The sequence below is a fragment of the Salarias fasciatus genome, chromosome 9, assembly GCF_902148845.1.
Source record: "Salarias fasciatus chromosome 9, fSalaFa1.1, whole genome shotgun sequence".
Lineage (NCBI taxonomy): Eukaryota > Metazoa > Chordata > Actinopteri > Blenniiformes > Blenniidae > Salarias > Salarias fasciatus.
Window position 1 is genome coordinate 18,819,446 of NC_043753.1, and position 22,929 is coordinate 18,842,374.

Consider the following 22,929-nt stretch of genomic DNA (forward strand, 5'->3'; position numbering starts at 1 on the left):
CGCACGCTCCCACCCTGAGCGAGGGGACCCGCCCGCCCAGAACACACCCGGTACGCTCTTTCGAACAGACACTTCTGCCAGATTACACCCCGAAGTACAGCAAAAAAATTAAGTTGCACAGCCGCTTCATTTAGCTCTTTTTAAAGGCTTAAAGCTGTGCAAACGTCGTCCTGGAGCAAAATGCTGAAGTTTCAGCCACTCTACCCAAGTGTCCTTGAGCAGGAAGCTGGTAGAGTGCCTGCAGGGGGCGCTGTTTGGTTCTCTCATTTGGAAAAAAAAAAATTTCCATATAACATTTTTTAAAAGTGGGCCAGAGTTCCATGAAGCACACACACAGAGAGAAACCTGATGCCTTTATTTTTTTAAACTATATATATATATATATATATATATATATATATATATATATATATATATATATATATAGATGTCCAAAAAAGAAACAGATGGAGGTAGCAACAATATATTCAACAATAATCTTTAGACATCATTTTCCTTTGATACATTGTGGCTGATGAGCTTTTGTTTGATAAAGTGGGAGAGGCTGCTGGGTGAAAAGGCTTCTCCCTCCAGATGACACAGCTTGTGGTCATTAGAGATCGTTAGGTGATCCATGGTGGAGCCCTGAACAGACATCTGACTGGCAGAGCTGGTTCTCATCAAATATTAATCCAAGTATTCATTCAGTTCCTCTCTGCTCACCATTGTTCACAATACATTAAGAAGTAATATTTCCCCCCACTCTTGGTGGTGTGTGATACAGAAGTGTTCATTTTGAAATTAGAGCCCTGTTGATACTAATTAAGGTTGATTAAGCAGCACACCTGAGTTCACTTTCCAATCAGCGGTGCTTATAAAGAGACTACAAACAGCCTGAGCTCATTCTTTTGATTCAGGAACTTGATGTGTGATTTTCTAAAGCCTTTAAAGTTAACTTGTTTTGCAGAAATGGCGAAAGAGAAGACTCATATTAATGTTGTCATCATCGGCCATGTCGACAGTGGAAAGTCGACCACCACCGGACACCTGGTCTACAAGTGCGGTGGGATTGATCAGAGGAGAATTGAGAAGTTTGAGAAGGCTGCAGCTCAAGTGAGGGAGAAAACAAAATCCTCTTACACTGTACAACCTGATGTTTAAATGTTCATTGTAATTACTTTCTCTACAGATGGGGAAGACTTCCTTCAAGTTCGCCTGGGTGTTGGACAAGCTGAAAGCTGAGCGGGAGCGCGGGATCACCATTGATATTTCACTGCTGAAATTCAGCACCCAGAAATTTACAATCACAATAATCGATGCTCCGGGCCACCGTGACTTCATAAAGAACATGATAACTGGAACTTCACAGGTAAGAAATGCATCTGAATCTTTTATTCCTCTATTGTACCTCAGACTAATGCGAGTCTTTGTCATTTCAGGCGGATGTGGCTCTCTTGGTGGTCTCTGCAGCCAAAGGGGAATATGAGGCCGGTGTGTCCAGAAGCGGTCAGACTCGAGAGCATGCCCTGCTGGCTTACACTCTGGGTGTGAAGCAGGTCATCGTCTGTGTGAACAAGATGGATCTGACTGAGCCGCCGTACAGTCAGAAACGCTATGAAGAAGTGGTGCGAGGCGTGAGCGGCTTCCTGAGGAAGATCGGCTACGACCCCACATCTGTGCCGTTCGTTCCCATTTCTGGCTGGACAGGGGAGAACATGATCACTTCAACTCAGAAGGTAGGCTTTGTGCTTCAGAATGGCAACGTGTCATGTGCTGTACGTTAAAGTGTCGTCTGCACAGATGCCGTGGTACCAAGGCTGGAAGGTCAAGCGCCGAGAGGGGACAGAAAGCGGGAAGACGCTGCTTGAAGTCCTGGACTCCATTCAGCCGCCTGTTCGTACCGTCAACAAGCCACTGCGGTTGCCTCTGCAGGATGTCTACAAAATTGGAGGTCTGGCATGAATTTAATTGCAGCTCTTGAGTTTTCAGTGAAGATCAGAACCTGTTAACTTCATTTTTTTTTTTTTTTTGTTCTTTCAGGAGTTGGGACTGTACCAGTCGGCAAGATTGAAACCGGCATCCTCAAACCCGGCATGACTCTGATGTTCTCTCCTGCAAAGCTGACCGCAGAGGTCAAGTCCATTGAGATGCACCACCAGGGGCTGCAGACGGCTCTGCCGGGACACAACGTGGGCTTCAACATCAAGAACGTGTCCGTCAAGAACCTGCGGCGTGGCGACGTGGCCGGTAACGCCCAGCAGGATCCTCCCTCGGATGTCAGCAGCTTCGAGGCTCAGGTTAGTTCAGGCGTAGCTGATGGAACAAAATCCATTTGCAATGAGCTTGCTTGACTTCATATTTTGTCTTGTAGCTGATCATCCTGAACCATCCAGGGAAGATCAAAAGCGGCTACTCTCCAGTGCTCGACTGCCACACGGCTCACGTCACCTGCCGCTTCGCCGAGCTGAAGGAGAAGCTGGACCGCCGCACCGGCAGGAAGCTGGAGGACAACCCGCAGACGCTGATTTCTGGAGACGGTGCCACGGTTCAGCTGGTTCCCATCAAGCCCATGTGTGTCGAGAGCTTCTTCACATACCCACCATTAGGTACAGTATAGTCCTTAAGTTTGCGTCACTGTGCTCATTCACATTTACTAATGCAAAATTTGCTTCCACAGGCCGCTTTGCAGCCAGAGACCTGAAGCAGACCGTTGCTGTTGGGGTCATCAAGTCGGTGGTGAAGGACCAGGGGTCAAAAGGTGGCCTCAAAGCTCAAGTGTGCAAATAAGTTGAATTTTGTCCAGTCTTTGGCTCCTTTCATGTTGAGTGAACAGTTTTGTTTCAGATGCAGTTTTTGTGTTGTAACACGAAGTCTTTATGTTGTCTTCAAGGTTTATAGTATCCCTGTGTTGATATAACGAAAAGATGGAGTCTGTGTTTTTGTTGAAATGCAAGTTAAGAGAATAAAAGTACTGGAAACCATTTTGTTCCGTTTAATTCTTGGAGTATCACAAAGTTAGGGGTTAAATATGTATGGCATTTAACCTTGATATTTGCAAAGTTTCTGTTCTCGGACATTTCCATCAAAAATCTCAAATGTTGAGACTGTGGCTCTTCATGGGCATTTTGTGTTGAATGCAAAGTAATGGAACTAAAATCCTCCTGTTGAGGCTGGAGTTCGGTTACTTAAAGTAAAGGTAATTCCAACACTTGCGAAAATGAAGAAAATACAGGTCATCTCTGCAATTTTTAAGTTGGCTGCCCTGAAATGGGTCTTGATCAGTCTTTAGTTGTATATGAAGCACCGTCAAAAATGAACCTTTTGGTCAATCTGTTGGGCTACCTTGGACGCGTGTAAGCTGCAGAGGAATGTCTCGTAATGCTGGAGCTTTCAAATTCCAAGTAGAGTTGCAAACCACACGGCTACAAAGTACGAGAAGCACACTCTGAAGTACAGCACTTTTAATGATACAATGGTTTTGATGGGTTTGTTCCTTAACATGGGAAGAACTGCAAGTCGGTGAGGACTGGGTGAAAATACTTCGGCTCTCCAGCCTGTATAACAAAGTCCACCCCCTTTTTATCTAAAAAGACATCTCTGGTTCACAGGCAAACCTGGAAATACACTGAATCCAGTAACATGGAATGATTTTACATGACAAACTAAAAAAAAAAAAAAATTCAAGCTCATGAGGTTTTACAAGACACTGAATCGTGAACACAGGTTGTTGTGAAACTTCTAGCCTGTCAGAAAATCAAGTTATTGCTAAGATGTCCTAAGTTTTCCTCCGTACTTATCAATAGTGGCTTCAACAACAGGATACTTTTTGTGTAGTCCTGCTTAGTTTCAATAGTGGCTTTTCAAACCCTGAGGTGAGCGTCTTTGAATGCAGCACTCCACTCATTTCCAGTCATTGTTACACCATGCACAGAAAGGAAAAAAAAAAAAAGCCAACGGACTGCGGAGATGGCGTCGAGTTCACACACAGAGCATACATACAGTGAACAGTGTAACAAGGAGTAAATTAGTGACCTACAGTGAACCACAGGCTTTGATATTCCACCACACAGTAGCAGCAGGTTTCTATACTGTAAAACAACCAGAATACGTGTACACACAAAGCAAGCAAAGGACAAGGAGTACATTTAATGAAGTTCTTTTCACCTCGGGAAGATCAGTGGGAGATTCCTGCCTCTTCGGTCTATTATGATGGTAAACAAGGATGCAAAGACACAAATAATGACATGACCTATTTCACATTCCATTTCATATTTGTCCTTTTCCCAGAAATATAAGCTGATAATTACTCGAGGGCCAGAAAAAATTTAATACAGATAAAATTCAAACTCTACCACCCTGATGCTTAATCTGACAGGCAGAGAGTAATGGTACATGTTTTGTACAATAAAACATGTATATACACTCACACACAAATATATATATTTACATACATATATACACAGGAACAGCATAAACATAGACTTTTTAGGTAAGTGCTAGGGTTTTGAGAGTGGCTCTGTCGCAGCCGTGCTATAGGGTTAAGATAATACTGGTAGAGGAAGAGTACACACATTCTTTGTACAGCATGGATGAAGCATCCACGGCCAGATGAGCCTTCTTGGTTTTCTTCGTTTCGTTGCTGTTGCTTCTTTTGTTTTGTTTTGTTCTTCTTCTTTAGGACACTTGTCTCATGACAAGAGGTGTTATTATAGCTATTTACAGGATCTCTCACTTCACTGAGAGGTGTAGTGCAAGTCTGTCTGGTTGTCAGTCACTTAGGATGTGCACGAAAGACATAGGGAAGACCCCTTTCCGGTCCGGATCTCCTTCAATGTGCCCGATCTGGGATGTAAAAAAAAAAAGAGAAGATGATAAGAAAAGGAGAATAATGTGTGTGTTTTTTTTTGTGAGTGTGTGTTTTTTTTTTCTTTGGGTAACTCACCCACCACTCCTGGTCCTCTTCCCCTGTTACTATGATCACCTCTCCTTCAACGAACGTCAGTTCATCATCGTTGTCGGCCTGGCAGTCGTAGATCGTCTTCACTCGACGGGCTTTGTTCTTCCCCTGCAGACAAAGCGCAACATCATAACCATTATTTTAAAAAAAAAGAAAAACAAGCAATAGAAAAATCCAGTTGCTTCTTCTCCAACAGCTTGATAAAACAAGCTTCATAAACAAGAAAAGAAATGGTCCACACCGTGTTGATCTTCCTGGGGAGCGGTACGGGGGTCTCTGCGGTTCCTGCTGGGGTCCCGTTGGTGTCCTCGCCATGCGGCTGAGACGGGGTCACAGCAGGCGGCTGCTGGTTGGGTGAGGGCGAGTCCTGAAGCTGCGGCTGCGGCTGAGGCTGCGGCTGAGGCTGAGTCTGGGGCGGCGGCGGCGGCTGTGTCTGGGGCCTCTGCGTCGGCTCTCCGTGAGACAGCCTGGGAGCGGACTCGGCGGTCCCGGGCTTGGGGGGGATGTCTGCGAGGTGAGGCTTGGGGGGGAGGTCTTTGAGCTGGGGCTTGGGCGGCAGGTCTCCCAGCTGAGGCTTCGGAGGAAGATCTGAGAGGTGCGGCTTGGGCGGAAGCTCTCCCGGCTTGGGGGGCAGTTCGGAAACCTGCGGTTTGGGCGGCAGGTCTCCCAGCTGAGGCCTCTCCGCCGGGGGAGCCTTCTGCGTGGGCTCGGTCGCGGGCGGGGACTTCTGGAAGACCTCTGGAGGAAGGCTGGGCTTATCCATCGATGGATGGTGTATGGTATCAATCTTACGCAACGCCACTGGAGAAACAACACACCAACGTCAGTTACACACTTCAATATTCAGCTTTCTGTGTTCAGAAAAAAAAAAAAGATGGAGGACGGTACCTTTCTGAGGTAGTTTGGGAAGAACCCTTGGACCAAGTGTAGACTTTGTGTTGCTTGAAGTAGTGCTGGCAGGAAATTTTTAGAAAAGAGTCAAATTAAATTAGGAAAGCTGGATCTTTTCACATGGAGACATAAAATGACTCTTGATATCGAAGAGGCTCCACCAATAACACACAGGACATGCGGTACCTTTGCTGCTGAGGAATGCCTTCAAACTTGTTGGAAACGGGAGACATCTTACTGACCGGAGGAGGAGTGGAGTCGCTTCCTAAAACATTAACATCCACGACGACAAACACGTTACTTAACACCGCAGAGGAGCGCCGGCTGAGAGATTAATTTGATTTAAGTGTGAAAGTAAATCAACATGCTGTGATGGTTAAAAAAAATGATAATAATAATAATAATAATGAGGGATGCATCATCTGGCTGAGCTTTCTATGAGCCCATGCTCTTTGGAAAACTGAGGTTGTTGTGCAATAAAGTGCCGTCATTCCATTAGTGGTGAGGTGTTACAGTGTGTGACACAAACACAGCCGAAGACAAGTGACGACAAATCAAATCAACTCCTATTAAGACACATAAAGAATGCGACTTCAAGCAAAAGTGAGTGATAGGGGCTTCATTGTGACATATTGGTTTTTATGGGAAAAAAACAAACGTTTCTGGAAACAGTTTAAAAGTCTGAACTGGTGACAATAAATATTGGTGGAATAAATTACAAACTACAAAGACTGGATGAATCTGAAACATGCACAGTGGAGCTGATATATTACTTAATCAATAAAAGGTTAATCGGGACATAATTTGATATTAAAAGTACCAGATTGGAGGAAAGAGTGAGGCTCTAACAAACCTAATTCTCCTCAAATCATCCTCTCCTTCTGACCATGTCTGAGAAAGTACGATGTGTAACTTTTACACAGCAATTCTAACTTCAGATGGCAAAATAGTCATATAAAACTAATTATGCTTATAATATACTTATCCAAAATAGATTGTTTTACATCCTAAAGCTTTAAATACACATTAGATTTGATCTTTTTGCTACTTATTTCTTTTTTGTCCAGTTCCGATTTAATTTTTTTTCAGCCTTTCTGAAGAGTTCAATGATTGAAATATTCATTAACTGCATTTCACTGAGTTCATATCTTATTTGCAGCATATTATCAGACGCAGTTCTACACAAATCCATCAGATATGCTCGTTGAAGATCACCAATCAATAAATGCTGAACTACATACAGGGGCAAGAAAAAAAAAAAAGAACATGTATTTGTAGCTCTGAGTAAAACCGAACAAAACTAACTCAGAGATTTTCACAGATTTTCAAAATTGAACTCAAGGTCCACTTACAAGCTCTTTTTGAAGCTGTAATCTAAATCCCATGAACTGCATTAGTAAACGGTCACATGAATTGTTTAACATACTGTAAGAAGCAGAAGTGGACTCAGCTCCGACACGATGAAGTCGGATTCTATAAATGCTGTTTTTTTTTTTGTTTCCTCACAACTTCAGTTGAAATAACCCTCACACATCTCCTGTGCGGTTAAGGTGTGCTTGCATCTCACCCCCAGTTAAGCCAGTTAAGCCCCCTCTACTGTGTGGACTGTGAGAGAGCGGGCTGGGTGGGTCAGACAGGGTGCGTTTGTGTCCAGGAGGAGGGGGCGGAGGTCTCTTCTTGGACAGGGTAGAGCTGCCTCCTGGTGTGAGTGTGGAGGAAGGGCCGCATGGGGGGGCAGCTGGAGGAGCGATACAATAAGACACATGAGGTGATGAGGCCTCCGGAAAAAAAAAAAAAAAAAAAAAAAACCCCTTCGGTCAACCCCCCGCCAAAAAAAAAAAAAAACACCCAGAGAAGGCAGAGGAGAGGATGATGAAGCATGGAGAGGAGAGGAGGAGTGTGAAGAGTGGCGCAGAAACCGGTATGGACCACATGATTGGCACAGGAGTGTCGAGAGACAAGTTTTAAAACTGATGCATCTTCGACCGGGACTTTAAAGCACTCAAAAGTAGGATGAAAGAAGCTAATAGAGAGCTCAGCCAGAGAGGAATCAGCTGTGGTTAAGAGTTTACAGCTCAAAGGTGGTGGAGCAGAATCGAAATCATGTAGGCATCAATAATTTAACGTTGACTTGCCTACACGGTCCCCTTCATTTCTTTAAAAAACACGCACACACACACCACGACCTTGTAAAATCTGAGCTGTAAAAACGGAAGAAACAACTGAGGGATAACTGTATGTGGGGCAACACAGCCGAGTAAGGGGGGAGAACATAAAACCAGGATATTCACTGATGTATGGTCGAGTGCCAGCCAGAGTGGCGTAGTGCGAATGAGAGCCAAGGAATGCCAAGTGTGGAGCTGAAAGAATAGAGAAACAAAAAAAGAGAAAGAAAACAGAGCGAGATGAGGAGTGTGGGAGAGAATCTACAGTATGTCAGTCTTTATAAAGAGCTGCTCCCACACACACTGTAAAATAACAAGATGAAATCTTATCAGAGGCGAGCAAAGCAAAAAGGAGGAGGAACGGTGTGAAGCGAGCACTTCATCACCTGCTGAGAGAGAGAGAACCGCTAAGGTGGAGCATCCCAGGAGTTAGCATGTTCATCCACAAAGCATGTGTGTTGTTAGACCTCTAAATCAGGCTCGTCATCTTATTTTTGCATAAATCCAACTTCGACTTGTTTCCAGGGTCTGCAGGCCACGGTCCGTTCAGAAAGAAAACTGGAGTGCGAAGTTCATCACACAGAACACGACTGGTTTATCCGTCTCAGGCCGGAGGATCTCAGCTGTGAGTTAACACACCAGACCGGCCGCCCGTCCATCACAGGGCAAAGACTAACAGCCACTCAGAGTCAGACCAACGGCCAATCTAAAGGTAAAACCTATCAAAACTTAAAATATACTGAAAATATCATGTATCACTGACACGAAAAGGTTTGTGATTCCTTAAATTTGTCATTTAGATTCATTCTGTATTATTAGATTTGATTAACAGCATAACAAGCAGTAGAAATTGCAATAATCTACATCAGAAATGATCGATGAAAGATGGAAAAAAAATGGATGTTTTTGTCTTTTCATTCAACATACAACTTTAAGAAAACTGTCAAAAGGCTTTTCCTGAAGACCTGAACTTCACACTCAAACATAATAGCAACGCTCCGTCTTTTGTCTTTAAATATCCTCATTATGCAGCAAACTAAGTTTCAGGAAAACAATCCACTGAAACTCGTTCTCTTGCACTGGAAACAAGTGAAAGGTTCCACACCCCTTCCTTTAAGAAAAATAAGATTTTAAAGCTTGATGATGAATTGAACTTGCCACGATGGAGGTTGAGAGTTTGTTTTCCATCATCAGCCTGTTTTCAAGCGGCTGAGGGGATGACAGATCCGCGGAGGGAGGCATGTTATCTTTAATTGTAATACCGCAGACGCAGCAACGCCCACGGCCCGGCCTGTGTACACACCACGCCGAGGCCGATGATGAAGTGTGTGTGCCGGCTTCCCTTTCTCACGCCTGACTAAGGATCGCCGCCCTGCCTGCTGCTGCAGCCGAGCTTTCCTGAAGGGTCACTGTGTAAGCAGCCTTAATGACACCTGCATCCCGCCTCCTGATCCTGTGTGCTGACAAATTGCATACCACTGCAGGGTGTGTGTGTGTGTGTGTGTGTGTGTGTGTGTGTGTGTGTGTTCCTGGATCTGGATATATTCAAGGTTTAGCAGAAATGATGTGGTCTCTATCTTCCCTGTGTCAAAAATAAGCTTTGTTGCGGTTCAGGGTCGCAGCGGTCGCCCGGAGCAGTCAGGTCTGACCTTTGCCCTGGTTCCTGGGGGGCAGCGGCGGCCCGTCGGCCACCGGGGAGGAGCTGAGGTCGGTGGAGACGCTGTACATCTGGTTGGTGAAGGCGCTGTAGGAGAGCCGCTGCTGCTTGTCCCTCTGGCTGATGAAGCCCGGCAGGGACAGCTTGTCGTGGGGGGAGAGGCTGGAGGAGTGGCAGAAGCTCTGGGGCCTCGGGGAGCGGTCCTTCTTGATGGGACTGGGCTGGAGGGAGACGCGTGACAGACGAGACTCTTCATCATATTCAGTTTCACGGCTTTATACGCTTCCATGATCTCAACCCACTTTTAACCTGAACTGTCTAGACGTCTTTCAACATTCAAATCAGTGTTTTTTCTCGGAAATGTTTCCATGTTTCATTATTTCCACCTCTATTTCAGGTGAAAAATGTTGTAAATTATATTTACTGGCAGTATCAAAGTAAAATCCAAGTCCTGGTTGCTTTGATATAATCTGTCTAATTGTGCATCAGGAGCTCATGGAGTGACAAAGAGCGAGAATGACTGACAAAGGATCATTTCACGCGTTCCATCAGACAAACTCACGGGGTGTTTTTGTTTTATTCGCAGCAGAAGATCTACGTGACAAACCTTGTCGTCCAGGTCGTCGTCGCTCTCGTCCATCTCCTCCAGCCTGAGGCTCCACTCGTACTCCACATGGATGTGAGGGTTGAACTTCCCCTCAGCGGCCTGCACCAGCTGAGACACACACACACACACACACACACACACACACACACAAATCACTTCAACACATGCAAACTGCAGCTCTGCCATCCACGTCTAAAACAATCCATTTATAAGAAAAGAAAGCTGGGCAAATAAATTAAAGTGTGACCAAATAAAAGTACCTAATAAAATTGTGCAGAAATCTATAAAGTAGGTCAGTAGTGAGATTAAACACACACGGGTCGAGCTTACAGAAGCACAGTGAGAAAACTGCAGTAGTTAAAAAAACAAATGCTTATTTATTGGACTTTCCAGCGTGTGTTTTGTTTCTATCCAACTGTTCATTTCAGCATTAATAACAAACATGCATCAGCAGTTACTTCCACTCTGCTGCCCCTGCTGCCCGGGGCTGCAGGCAGACCTTTGACTGCCATCTAGTGTTTTGAATAAACCGGTCGACGTGACGCGCATCGGCTCCACGACCTTTACTTTTGATTTATCCCACTGGCTATTTTAAGTTGTGCGTGGCTTTTATGTGGAATAAATTATCAGCTTGCAGGGTCCGGCGGGCCGGCTCGCTTCGGGGCGGTCCTGTTGCTTACCGCCTCCTCGCACTGAGTGTTCCTCAGTCGCCTGGCAACATCCAGCGCCGTCTCTCCGTTCTGATTGGCTGCGGGGCGAGAAAGGGATAGTCAACGGTCTGACGCGCCGGTGCGGGCGGCGCGAGCGAGGGGGACGAACCCCCCCCGCCCCGACGTGTGACTCACTGATGTCGGTGGCCGGCTTGCCCCTCAGGAGCAACTTGAGGCACTCGGGCTTCTCGTACATGCAGCAGTAGTGCAGGGCGGTGTTTCCCCACTCCGTCTGCTTGTCCAGGTTACCGCTGAGGAGGAAACACAGGATTCAGGTTCATTTGATAATAATATCCAAGACATAGAGTGACAGAAATGAGCTACAGACATAATAAAGTCTTCTGACTATCATTCATAAAACAGGCGTTTCTCTCTAACTTGTGTAAAACAGGACATCTATTACAGCAAAGGGAGAAAAAAAAATCCTCACATTTCCATTAAAAGAGAAGGAAAATATAATGAATAATAAGCGGTCTAATTAAAGCGAGGGTCCTGCGTCGGCCGTGTGCAGACGGAGCAGTGGTGGGTAAACAATTGAAAAGAGAGGAATAAATTAAGGCAGAGAACAAGTGCTTGACCCATTTCTGTTTGCCTTGTGGGAATGTGAGCAGAGCGGAGCGGAGCTGTGGTGCTAAGCTCTCCTCTGCACTTCCACTGCTTTTCTTTTTTTTTCTCTCTCTCTTTACAGACTGGAGCACAGAACAGAAAAGACTCAGAGCAGAGACACAGATCCAATGTGATGCTGCATGTTTCCACACAATTGTGCTTTTTAGAGCACGGGGTTTCCTTAAAGTCTTTATGTTTTTAAGTATTTTAGGAGATTTTGGCAATTCTCTCTTTCCCAGAATCAATGCACGCTCCAAATTGTTTTTATTTAAAGCAAATCGGACTTGAAAACGTACCTGTTTTGCACGAGGAAGTCCACCAGGTGCAGTGAGGTCTGGTCGGCAGTCCTCACGGAGTAGTGCAGTGCCGTCTCTCCGGTTTCCTGCAGGGGGCCATCAAACACAGCACACACACACTCAGCAAATCTTGGGGCAGCATCCATTCTGTATTCTCTCCTTCTCTGAGTCTCTTTCAGCATTTAAACAAGCTGCAGTAAACAAAATGGCTCCTAAAAATAACATTTCCTTTGAATTCTGTCCTTTCTGTGAGACTCCTGCATACATCTAAGCTGGTGATGTTTTCTGACTTAACATTACAAACATGGAGGTGAGATCAGCTCTTCCATGGCTTCTGAAGGGTTGGGCACAAGCTGTTTAGAGTCATGCTGTGTTCCCGAGGGTGAGGACTGGATGTCATTTCGATGCACTGACAGCAGCAGATCAGATATCGGTGAGTCACGCCTCATCGCGCCGACAGCAGCAGTTCCCCCTCATCGTCACCAAACAGGATCCTCTTTAATTCCGCTGCAGCATTGTAAATTGTACTTCATTTTTCACGAGAGAGCTCCCATGTTTGTGTTATAAAACCTTGACCCACTTATGTCAGATTAGGTCTGATCACGCATGTTGTTTACGGTGCGAGATCTTCGTCCTCGACTGCTTGTTGCTGAACTTTCCTTCCTGCCTGAAGCGGAGGAGCAGGAGGCGAGGAAACAAAGCGAAACGTGAACCGGGCCAAAGACAGAAACGCCACCGACGTCGCCATGGAAGTAAATATGGACCCAACACAGATGCTGAGGCGGAGGTTTGCTGGCTACCACCACCTGCTGGCCGAGCCGCCCAGATGACTCAGACTTTTTCCAACTGTTCCGCCCTTCTGCGGCCGCCGAACTGGCAGGGATGTGTCAGCGCTCGGTCGCCCCGCCGGGAACGAGCCTCACGCAGAGGGAGGGCCAACCGCTGCAGGAGCGCGAGTGAGAGCTCCCAGAAGCTGCAGCCGGGTGTGAGATCACGGTGTGTGTGATGGAAATATCGGGTCCGTGTGTGAAAACGTACATGCGGAGGTTATGGGGAACAGTTTCACTTGCAGCGCAGATTCCAGGCATAATTTCAACACTTCACCCGCCAGACTTGAGGACATGCTGATAGTTTTGGGCAACTTTGAACTTGAATTTAATGATTAAATGTGATCATTTCAATTCAACAAGACCTCCAGTATATCTCCAGGAATCAAAGACAACTCTTACAGACTGATGTTAAATGAAATTCATTGTGATTTGCAGAAGCACAAGTGGGAAAAGGCCAAATTACTCGTCACACTTGCATGCGAACGTTCCCGTAAGTCCTAATCTGTTCAGCGCTGCCATGATTCACCGTGTACTACCGTACAAGGCTATCAGATGTACAGTATTGATGACTCAAAGTGCTGGGTCGGCCAGCGGTAATATGCTTTCAGTCAATGTGTGCCCTCAGATTTGCGTACTACAGAATATGTGGGACCCAGCCTGGATCAGAACATCTACTGATTTAATGAGAAATCAGGTATAAATGAATAAGTTGAGATTATAACTAAAATTTATTTCATTAAAACATACACTCCAAAAAATCCAAAAAAGGATAATGCACTGAAAATGCACCAGTGGGGTGATGTTATATACGATATCTGTGGTGGAGCTGTAGCTGGTCGAGACTCAAAGCCATACGACGGTCAGGATGAAGCAGAGAATAAACGGATGTTATCAGACTGACACCGGTCAGGATTTAAAGCCTGGTTCAGAAATCCAGGCTGGAAAAAAGAGTATACTGTTATATCCTACTTTAAAAGAGCATTTCCACTCTTGAGATAATCTACTTCCATTTCTCAGGGATTTTTTTCAAGTATATAAAATAGCTTAAAATCTTCCTGTTTGTTGAGCTGGATCAGAAAATTCTGATTAATCTTTAGTCCATCTGCAGCAACATTCATTTAAATCACAAAGTGTTTGACCTCCATTTAAGAAAGATTTGGAAGTTTTAGTCACTAGTTTTTTAGCTGTGTACAGATTTGCTGTGTATTTGTGTGTAGATTTGTGTGCAGATGTTCTGTAGAGAGGGGAAACTGGCGGCATTGACGGTGAAACGGTGAATTAAAAGCAGATTGTGGAAATAAAATGGAAGAGACAGAACAGCCTGACTGGGATGAACCACAGCAGCAGCAAGGCTCCCATCACATTCTCTCTAGTTGCTGCTTCCAAACATCCAACTCCACCATAATTGATTCATACCGTCTTCCTCTCCGTCGTCGTCAAGACTGATTGTAAACAATCGCATTCGCCCAGACTTGAATGTGGTTAAAGCGGACGTGTTGAGGCGCAGGATATTAAACCAGCTCCGCAGAGAGCATCCATCAAAGTGTGTACATGAGCACTGAAGTCGAAGCAGGAGTGACTGTATCGCTGAATCAGAGTGCGAACGCTCACCGGTCCGGCCTCCGGGAGCGGCTCCATCAGCTCCACCCCCTCGGCGTAAACCTGAACGAGAGACAGCAGGTCCCTGGACTGGACCGCCTCGAACAGCTCGATCATTTTGGCCGCGGCGGACGTGCACGTCTTCCTGGCGTACTTGTGGTCCACGTACTTAGCGTTGATGAACTCCTTCCTCACCGTCCTGTGGGAAAACGCTCCGTGTTCATGCTGTGTTTTCTGAAGGGGGGGGGGGGGAGGGCGTGAGAGTCAGAGAGAACTTACATGTCGCTGGAGGGAGTGGGCTTTGGAGACGGGGAAGGGAGGTTTCCCTCCATGATCTCATTGAAACTACTGTTGCCTACGTTCTTGGCCAGCTGAGGAGAACATGAACGAAATGGCAGATCACAGCGATGTGAGACAGAATGAGAACATTCACATGTTTCCACTCCTCTCTCCTCTCTCCGTGCTTTTGGATACGAAAACAGTTGAGGCTCTTATAAAAGGTTTAGAGTTACTGGTCTGACTCACCAAGAGTTCTGAGGTTCCTAACTTGTCCAGCTCCATGGACTGGATCCGGGAAATGTGGACTCCCATCTCTCGGTGGATACCGGAGCACTCGATGCAGGTGAGGATCCCCAGATTGGTCGACAGCCACTTCGGGTCTAGAAAAGAACGGCGATAAAACGGTTCACTGTCAAAATCCACACCGACATTACAGCTGCACTGAGCAAAGCAGATTTCACAAAGTTGCAGGAAAAACTTCATTAGTGTTCTGTCTTTTATTCTCCTGACACTGACAAACAGCTTTGCTTGTTTTGATTTCATTGATTTTAGTGCAAATTTGAGACGAATTTTCCTTTTTCCCAAAAAAAAGATTATTTTCAAGTTAGGTGGATCAGTCAATAGGCACATCTGTTAAATGCATTAAAGGGTCAAACCAACCCAAACTCCTAATAGACTGAAAAGGTCATTTAAATAAATCATCTGAACTGATGTGAGCGTTCATTATCTGATCTTGTAGAGTATTTTTTTTAAACACTACTTCAAATCCAGTCAAAAACAATCGATGTAAGCCTCTTCCTGCGCTACATGTATTGATTTGACTTATTAATCCACCGCACTGTGGCGGCGACCGCAGACCTCTCGCGCTGCGGGACGCCGCTCGGAGCCCGTTGCATAACAAGCAAAGGGCACGAAGCACGCTGAGACTTCACCGAGCCGTGTGGCGACTTCACACACTGAACCGCAGAGATCGCGGCCTGACTTTCTGCTGCAATCTGGGAGATTTAATCCGGCCTTTAAAGCCGGCGGTCGTGACCTCAGCGATGCTGTAATGCTGTGCAGGGGGGGGCAAGGGGGGGGGATGTTGTTCTGACTGGATCTGACAAGCGAACACCAGGCGAGGGCCGGTGGAAACAGGGACCCGAAAAACCAATGAGTCACAGGCAGGAGCACAGGCGACGAGCGGCCCGCACTCATTTGACACAATGAACAGATGCAAAGCTGGCGACGGGTCGCGGGGTGCATGTTCTGCATGATGAGGGAGCGCACGGCGACCTCCGAGGCTGCTGGATGCTAAAACTACAAATCTGCGTATTCCCGGGAGAACGTCTGTGTGTGTTCAGAGAAGAACCCACTGAAATAACAATGACCTTTCCGGAAAAGAATTTCTTGCACCGACGAGGAGCCGAGAGTCATCCCCGATGAGATTTAGTAAAGAGGAGAAACAGGATTGAGACGAGCCGAGCCCACATCTGGAACATCATGCATTCGAGTAAATGCAGCTACGAGAGTATAGACATGACGGACGACCCCCCCGCCCACTGCAGACCGCAGGGGTCGACGGCGTGTGTGACTTATGTAACAACATGATGTAATGGTGGTGTTTCTCAAAGCCTCGAAATGGTTTTTTTTTTCTCTCCCCCCCCCCCACCGCCTCAGAGCATGAAGTCCTCCCGACGCTCCGTCTGAGTGAAGGACGGGGGGTTTGAACGCAGTGATGATGCTGCAGAGCTGTCCGGACCGGCGCGCCGCTTTAAATAAAACATCGTCAGAAAGTGCTGAAACGAAGAGGTTTGTTCTTCCTGAGACAAGGTGAAGCTTGACTAAGCAAAAAACAAAAACGGATATTTATATCCCTGCGGGGTCCCTGCGGGGCAGGCGGCGCTGCGGCGCAGCGGCTGGAGCCTGGGTTTGAGTCCCGGCTCTGAGATTATCCATGTGGAGTCTGAAGGCTCTCGCTGTGCGTGCGTGGGTTTCCTATGAGCACTCCGGTCAAAAACATGCATTTGAGGCTAATTGGAGGCTGGAAATTGCCCCCTTGCTGCGAATGTGTGCGTCTGTTTCCCTGGTGGCCTGTTGGGACAAGCGGCAGATGAGAGGAGTGGCCGCGGACTCACGGCCGTACACTCACCCGCGGCGCCGCAGTCGCAGCAGACTTCGTTGCCCGGCATGCGGAGGACGTCTTCGATGATGGCTTTGGTCAGGTCCTCCAGGCCGTCCTCGCCGCCGCTGCTCTGCTCCCCACGAAACGCCATGTTCAGCGCCTCCTCCTTACTGTTGGTCAGCACCGAGATCCAGCTGAAAGAGAGGAGGAGGACATTATTCAGTATTGTGTGATTTTACAGCTATTTTCCAACGACACGCTGATAAAAACCTTTTAGGTCGTTCAGTCAGTGACAGTTTCAGGAGGAAAAAATCTTCAATGCTAAGTCTCAGTTTCATTTAAAATATTGTAACTTATCTTGTTCTCCAGTGTTTTCACAGCTTTGAGACGAGGGATACTGCCGATAAAATGCATATATTCATTTTTATGAATGAATTAAAGCTAAAAAAAGTTTTTTTTATTTCTATTGTTAGTAAGTAACAGAACACCAGATTTATTAAACCAAAGCTAATATCGCTTTGAGGCAATGACAGCTGATAAAGAGGAAAAATCTGAAGCAGCAGTAGAGACAGCTGGCTGAATATTAAGAAGCAAAGACCTGGTCAGAACAGCGCAACTCACCTACTGATGAAACACATTCATCAAACCCTCTTTTTAACTTGAAATGTTGCTGATCTTTTTTTAGAAATGAAACAAATCCTGATTTTTCCACTGGATTCATTGACTGTTTGTGCACAAACAGAGACACACACACACACACACACACACGCTGAACTGCAGTCATTAAGAGCCACACAGACAAGAAACACTGGAGATGCCTTTGAAGCATTCAAACACGGACTGCTTCCATTCACCGCGCTGCACGATCTGCTCCGATAATCTACACAATGAGCTGACACACACACACACACACACACACACACGGTGGGAGGCTTTGTGGGGCTGACGTCAGCACTTCCTCTGTCACTGTCAGTCATCTGGCCTCTGTGAAGGCAGAGAGCAGCCAGGCTGCGGGTTTGTAAACTGATGTGTCAGATTGTCAGCGTGTGTGAAAAACCAGACATTCTGAATGCATCGTGGCGTGTCGGAGCCAATTGTTTTTTGCGTTTACTTTAAATACGTGTTATAATGAGCTCGCAGCCGATTTGAATGGGGGAGCGTGACTGCTCAAAGCAGGAGCCCTATGGAATACTAAATATTTCACGGGAAATCCCAGGAAAGGAGCTGCGGCAGCGGTCGGAGCTGCGTGACACAAGTAGAGGAGAGGAGCCGCAAGCCGAGGCCCAAAGGACTTCACCTACTAGAGGATACAGGGAGTGCAGCAGCAGAATGAGGAGGAAGGACACGCTATCTGAGAACGCAGAAAGCTTTTGCGTCTGACACCTTTTTGTCAGTCAAGAATGAAAAAAATACATCAAGATTTCTGTATGAAGCAGGAAACATCAGTACACCTTCTGTCTGCCCCTTTTAAAAGAAATAAATCAAGACCAGGAAGCAGCTGAAGAGCTGACTGGAACATACATAATGTTTTGGAAAAATAGTGTTCACTTGATTTGGATCTGAACAGTCTGAAGATATATTAGATAATTAAGCAACAGTTTCAGGAGCTCGTCTGCTACGTTGGCAACAGCCATCAACCTTTCACTTGCACTCAGATCTTTTCCTGTAAAAAGTAATTTCTCATTAGTTACTGATTATATATTGTTGCTTCTTATTGCTGAGGCTTTTGCAACATCCCAGCAAAGGGGGAGCAACTGCAAACTTGCATTTAGAAATGGTATAAAATGTCTCTACAACACAAAACAACCTTTAATTAAATTTAAAAAAAAAAGTTTCATTTCAAATTCATTATGATTTAAAGAGCCAAAATGTTGAAACAACAGGAAATGTGACATTCAGAAGCCTCGATTACCGTCACTGTGTGCGTGTGTTTGTGTGTGTGTGTGTGTGTGTGTGATGCCAATGGAAACAACAGTGTGAGGTTACAGCGACATGAAACACTCCAGACCACAAGTCCCTGTGCAGTCCTCACTGCCACCCACTCTCAGCAGTCACTCCACTCCTCGCCCAGCTAAACACCTCCTGTCCTCAAGAATGACAACAAAGCAACAGAGCAGCCACCGACAAACAAGCCCATTAATACAAAGCATCAGGTCGCCCACACACACACACACACACACGCGCCTGAGTCAGGCCGAGGACTCTGCCGAAAGATGACGGTTATAATAAGACTTGCTTTTAGCTTCTGTTGGTTCAGCGCTGAAAAGATGATGGAACAACTCTCACTGGGATCCTGTGTTTTTCCCAAACAATGCGACTCTGAAAGTACTCACATCACAAACTCTTGTTCATCTTCAGCTTGGAAATGATATGTCCGGTTATCTGCGGGAAGGAGAAACCGGGACTGTGAACATGCAGACACACATTTATGCAGTTAAAACAGAAGAAGAGATACAAGCTGTGTAAGTTGCACTTCTATGGTTTCTGCAGCGTCCTCTGCAAGCTGTCAGCGTGTGCATGTGTGTGTGTAGCAGTGAAAGACTTACGTGAAATGAGATCAAAGCACTTCCTGTCCTCGGCGCTGGGCTTCACCTGGCAGGTGAGCAGGTTGAGTTTGACCGGCTGCCTGTTGGACTGCAGGTTCAAACACACTGAGGGTTACAGACGAGGCCAGACTTCACGCTGGGAGCAGATGATCGCGACGCCGCAGACTAAAACTAGGATGGGATGTGTGATGAAGGGACAAGAGCTGGGAATGGACTCTCATCGCAAGGGCTACATCAGTGTTTTCAAAACCAAAAGGGTTTCGGTTCACTTTCAATCCAAAGTTGCTGGGATGAGTTAGATTGTTGCAGCAGATCAATGTGGGCAGAGACTGGAGGTGAACTGAAGGCTCCTCCGTTCAGATCGTGGACTGTGCTAGTTGGCCCCGGTACTGTAATAATGGACCCAGTTGGCACAAACAGTGAGCTTTGTCTGCTGCCAGCGCCCGGGCGGGGGAGGGGAGGGGAGGGGAGGGGAGGGGCCGGGACACGTGCTAATGAAACGCTAACAGGCTGTGATGAGTCTTGGATCGGCGCTGGTCTGCTGGCGTCCCGCCACGCCGACGAGAGTCACCTAGAGTTCAGCTGCCGTGAGGGCTGGACAGCAGCGCCGAGCGGCGGTAAACTGCTTCCAGGAGTGATTAAGAGCTCCGGCGCGATTAGCGTCCTGAGCACGCAGACTTTCTAGAGATTTAACTCACGCCAATGCTCCGCAGGACAAAAGGCAAGGTTTTCCTCGTCATATCTGAGAGAACGGCGGCCCATGAGATAATTCAGGCAGCGGCTGCATGAAGATTCGCACCTTTCTCTAAAAAAAAAAAAAAAAAAAAAAGCAGCAAATGCAACGGCTCACCGTCACTTCGCATCATTATGCACTGCCAGAGCTCCCCCTCCCCGCCGCGTTACAGCTGGAACAACTGTGTCTGCCGGTAAATAAGCTGCTGGATCTCCCACCGCCGCGGCGCCGCCGACACGCCAGCCCTCGACAGTGAGAGCAAGCATCCTTGAATGTAAACATTTGCACAAACACCGGGGGAAAAGTTTGGTTTCCAAGCATCTCTTATCGCAATCCTAACACAGCTATGCAGCAACAGACGGGGAGCCAGAGCTCAACAGAGTGAGCTGAGAACGAGTTTCAGTCTCACATGAATGGGACCCGATTTATCATGCCGTTGCCATGGCAACAAACCACATCCAAGTTAGGATTTCTCGCCGTTACGAAAGACTGTGCACGGAAAACTATCTGTACTGTAGTTAGTATATCGTGAAGAATCCCACAGCTGCTCAGTGGAATTCTACGCTCCCGAACCAAGAAATAATGGAGGATCAGAGAAGACTGATTATTGGAAAAAGCCACAACATATTTCCGACACTCACAAAAGATAAAACAGTAGAATAACAATTAATAGAGGATTTTAATTCTACCAATGCTTCCTCAAAGTGCTTTTTTTTTTTTTTTTTTAAACCATCACACTTATCCAAGCACCTTGGGATTAATGTCTTACTAAAGAACCTTTCAATATCTGGACGGAAAAAGAAAAACCTGCTCAAACTGAGCCGGAGCCAAATCTGAAGAAATGTAAAGCCACTCTGTGCAGAGCAGCTCACGACGGGCCGATGAGAAATCATCCATCAGATTAAATTTAGTCTACATTAGAGATGCAGTGCATCTGCGATGATGATTATTTTGGAAATGTCAGCTGTAGTTTGTGTACATAGCTGAATCACCAATGTCAGTGAAAAAAATATAAAGAAATACAAGAACAAAGAAGCGATGGTGATATTGAGCAGAAAAACCTAAAAACAACAGCTTTGCCCTTCACAGTTGTCTCATTTCTAATGAAACTTAATCCCTAATATATAAAATATGGATTAATAGTATTTGATTGTACGTCCACTCAACGTTTTTAATATTTTATCAAAATGTGCTTCTAAAAATTACAGAAAAGCTCGATCCAGGGAATTTTCAATGAGTGGGTGAACGACATTTATAGTGCTGTAGCAGGAGCAGCAGACGACCTTCATTATATAAGAGCGAGATCACATGATGGCGTGCAGACGGGAAGACGATAAAGAACAATGCAGCAGCCGAACGCCGAAGCTCCTGCGTTCAAAGTCACCAATTGGATTTCCCGATGAGACACCTGCCAGAGCTCTGCCGCAATTAGCTGCATTCACTGATTCCAGCTAAGCCCCTCGGTCCAGTTGGTCTGCTTTGTTTGGAGCTCAGCGGGAGCTTGACCGACATTGTGACGGCATTAGCTCATCGGATGAGAGTTCAGGGTTCTAGATTCCTGCGTGCGAAACGGGAACGTCGCACGTGAACCGCGCCGCCGCCACCGCCGCCGCAGACGTACTGTACGCTCGCTCTCGCTCCGAGATGAGTCACCGAGGCACAGCAGGCAGCGGGGAGAGGAGGAGGAGGAGGAGGAGGAGGGGGAGGAGGGGGTGGATGGAGGGTTGGGGGATGGAGGGGCACGGTTACCATGACAACCCATCTATGTCAATTCTGCTCTGCCAGCCTGCAGATTGAAAAAGCCCAGCACAACATCCCCGCATGATGTTTTCCCTTTGATCCACTCTGTCGCCTGTGAGGGTCGTGGAGTTCACGCGTGCGTGCGTGTGTGTGCCTGCGTGTGCACGTGTGTGTGTGTGTGTGTGTGTGTGTGTACTTGTTTTATTGTGCCAGTGAGGTCCGAAGCCTGAGTCGATGCTGATTTGCATGTAATAAAGGATTATGCTGTTTGTCTACACTTGGCTGTACTGGTTAGCACAGAGGGTTCAAATCCAGTCTGCATGTTCTCCCTGTGCATGTCTGTTGTTTTATTTAAAACCCAGGAAGTAATTTTTTCTCGCAATGTGTGTGTGTTTGTGTGTACTCACTGTGGCATGAGATATGGTGAGGATGCCTCCCTTCACCGAGCACTGCCTCCTCTGCCACACCTTCCTCAGCCTGTGGAGAGACAGACAGGGAGGGGCCGGTGGGGGGGGTGGGGAAGTGGAGATCCAGCCCCACACATTAGCTGTCTTTTCTTCAAACGGTGCGCTGCAACACTTTTGAAATAACCGCTGTGTCGGCAGCTCACCCGTCACTCTTCTTCAGCAGGTAGCCTTTCTTCTCGCTCCCAAACTCCTTGTTCCCCTGCAGCTGGTGCATGCTGTAGCCGCCCTGCTTACTCTGCGAGTCCTGCGGAAAGCCACACACACACACGCACACACGCAGAAATGAGGTAAGCACTGTGTGTCGTACAGAGAAGCCGCTTAATAACATGCAACACACACACCACCACCACCACCACCACACCAAAAAGCCGATTCTCCATCTTCAAACTGCAGGACCGCTCGTCTTGAACGCGCTACCAGGAGACTGAAGCATGCTCTACGGGCCAAACCACTCTACTGTCAAGCAGGACAGACAGAAGCCAGCATGCTGAACGTGCACCAGCACTTACTCTTCTAGACTTGATTCCAGACAAGCAGAAGGCAGAGAGGGGAGATACAGGGGAGAGGCGTGAAAGATCCGGCTCAGGTGGAGAGAGAGTGTGAAAGAGTGCTGCCTGACCGTGTGTCTAACTAAAAAAAACACAATTCCAAGTGTCTGAAAGTGCTCAGAAGAAAAGCTACGGTGTTAATTAAAATGTGAAAGACTATAGATGTTCATGCAGATCGGCGTACTGAGAGTGTGAACGTGTGAACCGAGAGGGTG

General features: G+C 46.6%; 2 protein-coding genes across 6 annotated transcripts in view; one reads left to right on the forward strand and one right to left on the reverse strand.

Moving 5' to 3' along the window:
* The first annotated feature begins 948 nt into the window (after positions 1-948).
* eef1a1l3 (eukaryotic translation elongation factor 1 alpha 1, like 3) lies at positions 949-2,886 on the forward strand. Its single transcript, XM_030099531.1, has 7 exons — positions 949-1,092; positions 1,169-1,348; positions 1,419-1,715; positions 1,780-1,930; positions 2,020-2,276; positions 2,351-2,585; positions 2,657-2,886. Exons 1-7 carry the CDS (start codon positions 949-951, stop codon positions 2,764-2,766), a joined length of 1,374 nt encoding a protein of 457 aa, XP_029955391.1. The 3' UTR covers positions 2,767-2,886.
* A 674-nt stretch (positions 2,887-3,560) lies between these two features.
* The window catches only part of asap1b (ArfGAP with SH3 domain, ankyrin repeat and PH domain 1b), a 46,145-nt gene continuing 26,776 nt past the window's right edge, over positions 3,561-22,929 (reverse strand). The window contains exons 10-29 of one of the 5 annotated variants that reach the window (XM_030099515.1): positions 22,676-22,684; positions 22,310-22,410; positions 22,107-22,176; positions 19,227-19,314; positions 19,014-19,062; positions 16,708-16,874; positions 14,823-14,956; positions 14,577-14,668; positions 14,310-14,496; positions 11,869-11,954; positions 11,102-11,217; positions 10,937-11,004; positions 10,257-10,364; positions 9,642-9,870; positions 7,395-7,565; positions 6,014-6,092; positions 5,825-5,889; positions 5,178-5,737; positions 4,922-5,044; positions 3,561-4,821 (exon numbers count right to left, since the gene is read on the reverse strand). In XM_030099515.1, coding sequence (XP_029955375.1) covers positions 4,747-4,821; positions 4,922-5,044; positions 5,178-5,737; positions 5,825-5,889; positions 6,014-6,092; positions 7,395-7,565; positions 9,642-9,870; positions 10,257-10,364; positions 10,937-11,004; positions 11,102-11,217; positions 11,869-11,954; positions 14,310-14,496; positions 14,577-14,668; positions 14,823-14,956; positions 16,708-16,874; positions 19,014-19,062; positions 19,227-19,314; positions 22,107-22,176; positions 22,310-22,410; positions 22,676-22,684 — 2,577 coding nt within the window. In that variant the 3' untranslated portion in view covers positions 3,561-4,746. Of the gene's footprint in view, positions 4,822-4,921; positions 5,045-5,177; positions 5,738-5,824; positions 5,890-6,013; positions 6,093-7,394; positions 7,566-8,118; positions 8,188-9,641; positions 9,871-10,256; positions 10,365-10,936; positions 11,005-11,101; positions 11,218-11,868; positions 11,955-14,309; positions 14,497-14,576; positions 14,669-14,822; positions 14,957-16,707; positions 16,875-19,013; positions 19,063-19,226; positions 19,315-22,106; positions 22,177-22,309; positions 22,411-22,675; positions 22,685-22,929 lie in introns of all 5 variants that reach the window. The other 4 variants (XM_030099517.1, XM_030099516.1, XM_030099518.1 and 1 more) reach the window with 4 other exon arrangements.